Source organism: Sodiomyces alcalophilus, assembly GCF_042370955.1.
Source record: "Sodiomyces alcalophilus JCM 7366 unplaced genomic scaffold ACRALscaffold_5, whole genome shotgun sequence".
Taxonomy (NCBI): domain Eukaryota; kingdom Fungi; phylum Ascomycota; class Sordariomycetes; order Glomerellales; family Plectosphaerellaceae; genus Sodiomyces; species Sodiomyces alcalophilus.
This window is the reverse complement of record NW_027263536.1, coordinates 2,113,402-2,118,084: the sequence shown is the minus strand read 5'-3', so window position 1 is coordinate 2,118,084 and position 4,683 is coordinate 2,113,402. Positions and strand designations below refer to the sequence as shown.

Sequence of the window (4,683 nt, the reverse complement as noted above, 5' to 3'; positions counted from 1 at the left end):
ATAAGATAGGTATCGAGCGTATCACGATAACCCCTTTAATCGGTTGCCTAAAGAGGCACGGCTGCCGCGCCTACCCCTTGACTGCTAACTACTAGCGCGGCCGCCGGAAGAATAAGAAGCTCGCAGAGAGGGCTTATATCGGTTATCTAATCGGCTACGAGAGTATTAATATTTATCGGATTTAGGTGCTAAAGCTCGGGAGGATTCTGCGTATAAGAGACGTTAGATTTAATAAAAAGCTTTTATATAAAGATCGTGACGTTAACCTACCTGTTTTAATAGAGCTGTATAAAAAGCTTAATCTGCCGGAGCTGGAAAGAGAGGATCCGTTATGTATGTTACCGGCTATGCCGTAATTCGATTACTTCGCCACGATATAGCAGAACTGGGTGTTAGAGTGGCTTTAAAATATCCGATTAATAAGAGGGATTAAAGTAATTAAAAGAAGAGCTGCTGCTACTATTAAAGTAGTTGAATAGGTTAAAGAAGAAGAGGTTGAAGTATTAGCTGGTAAAGTAACGGAAAATTCGACTCCCTCGCTTAGTTCTGGGGGGGTGGATAAGTTGTAACGTGAAGCTGTGATTAACCGAACTGAGCTATAGAGATATAATAGATTGCCTTAATTCCACACCTTAGGCTCGTAGGAGGCTAAGCTATATATAGGCTATGCCTCGGCTATCTATAACCAATAGGAATCCCCGTCCAGTAGCCTGTTTCATCCATAAGCCACACCTGCTCTAGTGGCTAATAGCCTAAGAGTTCGGAGACTAAATACCGAGCTGCGTAGCCGTATCGGTATAACTATATTTATTTAACCTATTTAGTTATATAACACACCCCCTATTTCGAGCTATTTATTCGAAAATACTCGGAATACGCCTAGGCTGGAATCAAACTATAGTCAAAATAGCTTTAAAGAGCCGTTTATTCAATAACAAAACCATAAACGAAACAGGTTTAAAAGAGATATAAAAACAATATAAAAGAAATAGAAAGGGATAATCAGAATAAAGTAAACAGGCAGCCTATAATAGTAACCTAAGAGTAATATAAGCAGGAGATTAGCAGGCAGCTCGCTATATATAATTTTTATAGCCCGGCGGCCGAAATCGAGTTCTTTTAGTTAAATAACCTTCTTATTAACGATTTTTAACGATTTAACAGTTTTTAACGACATTTTCTCAATTTTTCTATTCCCCCAGCTCGTAATTATTCTCTTAGTCTTCTCGCTATAATAAGCCGAGCTCGAAAACGTTTAGGAGAGCTATAGAAGTGCTAATAGGAATAGGCTCCTAAGAAGAATACTGCCGCCGCCAAGAAGACTGCCCCGGCTAAAAAGGGCGTTATAAAGACGGGCCGGGTTACTAAGACCGCTAAGGTGAGTTAATCGTTAATGGAAGAGACGAGTGCTTTTTACTAATCGAGCTATAGAAAAACACCCGTAAGGCTATTAAAGATACCGCTAATACTGCTACCGCCGCCGATACCGCTACCGCCGCTACCACCGACGCCGCCACTACCCCCGAAGGAGCCGGGGGCTCGGGTAGCATAGCTACTGGCGCTAAAGAGCGCTATTCGGCTAAAAGCCCGCCTCCCGGGTTTATAGGAGAAAAGTTTAATACGCCCTATAAGGGCTATATTAAGGTATAGATGGCCGGTTAGGATAATTTTATCCGATATATTTCGGTGTATAGCATTACTAAGCGATATAAGAAGTGTTTCTCGGGAGGGTATAAGTGCTACCTATAATAAGCGTTGTTTTATTAATTTAAGCTGCGCAGAAGCTAATAAGTATAGCTCTTCGGTCATAGTCCCTATAACCCGCTATACCGCTATCGCCGAAAAGGAGGTAGCTAAGGAGGTTAACGTCGGCGTTAATAATATTATAAGTTCGCTCCTAGTCTATAGTTAAGTAGTTGTCTTCTGACTTTTATAGCTTCTTAACCGTCTACGCCCCACCCTACGCCTTTTCTAGGACTTACTTAAATACCCCGAGTATCCCGAGATTTTTAAGCTAGCCTACCGGGCTCCCCTCGCTCTAGGAGCCGGTGCGGCTACGGCCGCTAGCTCTAATCCTAAAGAAAGGATTAAATACTATTTAATAACCGCTATTAAGGATATTTTTGGTATAGTCGATAAGGCCCGAGAGGGTCGTGTTAAAACCCGCGGGGCGATGCCTTGTAGTATCACCCCCTTTACTTAGAATAAGCAGAACTAAGCTAGTAGAGAGGAGGCGTGGGCCAAAGAGGCCGGTAGTATTAGTGCTGCCCCTAAGGGCGTTAAGGTTACTATTAAGGGAGGTAGTGATATTATTATTTAAGTATTATATCAAGTAGGTAATCGCGAAGAGTGAAGAGATAATCAGGATAAGGCACTTAGTGGTTAGGACGTGATCACACTTAAGTTAAAAGGTAGGGGGTGCTAAAAAGTCAAATTAATCGCTAGCCTTCTTATCCTAAGGGCGGCTATCTATCCTTTCTTATATACGTACTAGCCAGCTTTAGTCTAGCATAAGAGTCCCCGATTAAGTCTATTCTACCCGATTAATCACTATCTATTAGCTTATAGCGATAACTCGACTTATGCCTAGGTACCGACTATATTATAGCCAGTGTTAAGTTAGGTCCCGGACTAGATACTCCGTGGTCGTTTATAATCCGCCCTGGTCTAGAACCCTATTATAACTCGTTACTATCCAGTACTTAGGTACTAGAGGTCCGGCACCTAACAGGGCGCCCCGTCTTTATAGTTTCTATCCCGGAAACCTTAATACTAATCTAATATCCCTATATCTTCCTTTAACCCGGTATTCCTCTATATCCTTTTAACCCCCGATACACCTAATAATTCTATCGTAACTCTAGCCTAATCTGCCCGTTACGTTCCTCCTTTTAATTACTAATTCCGGAATATTATCCTTTATAGTAACCCTATTCTAGTCGTAATATAATCCTTTACCGACTACTTTATTATCCTAAGTCCTTTTAGTAAGGCTAGCCCGCGACTACCTTTATTATAATACCAGGGTAGTTATTCCTTTTAGTTATAGGGTTACCTTTATTATTCCTTCTGTATAAGTAAAACTAAAGACTAGTCCTACCTAACCTTATAGATATCCTATTCTGTTTCTCCTACGATCCTATTCTTATTATTTTCCTCTCTTTACCTTATTCTAATTAACCTTATTAGATTAGATAACTAGTTTTATAAGTAATCCTACGCTATCCCGCGATAGAGTTAAGACTAGCCGATAATAGCTTTATATAAACTTATTCTTTTTTATCGATCTGCGTTATATCTTATCGCTAACTCCGGTCTTTTCGTTCTAGCTTATTCTCTTATTATAGCTAGCGTTATTTCGCCTTATTATAAGTTCCTCCTATATCGTTTAACGTGTAGTCAGAACACGGGCTAACCACTATTATAGCGTTATCTATTCACTATAGCTCCTAAAAGCAATAAGAAGCGCGCCGCTACTAGCGGTAGTAGTGTAGCTAGGACTCCTAGTAAACGTTAAAAGAAGTCCGCCGCCGCTAACGCCCTAGCCGCTAATACCGTTACCCCTAGAATAGCTAAGCTTATCGACACGGGTAAAGGCGAGGGCCTTTATACCCTATACTTACGATATACCGGCTACCTAGCCGATTTAGACTTAAAGGTTAAGGGCACTATCTTATATAAGTCGTGCCGATATAACGCTAATACGTGTCCTATTATTAGTTTACCTTTAACTCCTTACTTATATACCTTCTTAGAGAAATCGGCGAAGTGCTACTACTACTAGGTTAATAGTAATTATTCGTGCCTTAATATAGGCTTATACTCCCTCTACTATAAACCGCTCCGTGGTCCGTTCTATACTAACTATATCCTAGTTACCTATAACGGGTAAGGCTGCCGCTAAGGTCTTATAGGATATCCTAGAGGCCGCTAAGGTACGGCCCGGCGGGTTTAATAAAGCCCGTATTATAAGTATACCTTGCCCCGGCCCTAACTATATACTAATAGCTATATTAGGAAGCTACGCTCTAAGCTTAGTAAATCTTAAAGGTTAGCCTCGGTAAGTAAAAGGCCGAGACTACCTATAGTTCCGGTAAGGGCGCGCGAGCCGAGCAGCGCGATAACGAAGAGATTACCGCCGCTAAATAAGATACCCTAGAGCGGGTCGTGGCCTTATTAAAGGAAATATCGGCCTCCCTAAAGGCCTAAAAAAAGATCTCGGATCTACTAAAGAAGGTCCTAGGGGTTTAGGGCGGTATTACCGCTATAGGATCGGTTACCGGTCCTGTTATAAATAGTAATACCGGGGTAATACTCCCTAACCCAGGCGCCGGCAACGGCGTCTATAGCACGCCTACCCCGGGACCCTTATCTGCCTAGAAGAAGGGGAAGGCTAAGAAGAAGGCCACCCCTATTCTAGTCGAGGATAATACCACGACTAACGACGAAGACGAGGGTAGAGATACCCCCTCGCCTATTATACCGACTCCTCCTCCTCCTCCCCCTGCTCCTGCCGCTAATACCCCCGTATAGGAACTTAACGATAACCTATAGCTAAGCCTCGCCGGTCTCGCCGCCGACTAATTCCCCCTTTTTTTTTTTTTTTTTTTTTTTTTAGAAGGGAATTTTATTCCTTTTCTTTTTTTTTTTTTTTTTTAATAAAAAATCCTTTTAAGGCACTCC

The 4,683-nt window shown here is 41.8% G+C and overlaps 1 protein-coding gene across 1 annotated transcript; it reads left to right on the top strand.

The window, feature by feature from the left end:
- Positions 1-331: 331 nt before the first annotated feature.
- ACRALDRAFT_1071739 (uncharacterized protein) lies at positions 332-1,975 on the top strand (the record flags this gene model as incomplete). Its single annotated transcript, XM_071017892.1, has 5 exons — positions 332-391; positions 480-515; positions 1,289-1,378; positions 1,432-1,644; positions 1,937-1,975. 5 exons carry the CDS (start codon positions 332-334, stop codon positions 1,973-1,975), a joined length of 438 nt encoding a protein of 145 aa, XP_070874222.1.
- Between the last annotated feature and the right edge of the window lie 2,708 nt (positions 1,976-4,683).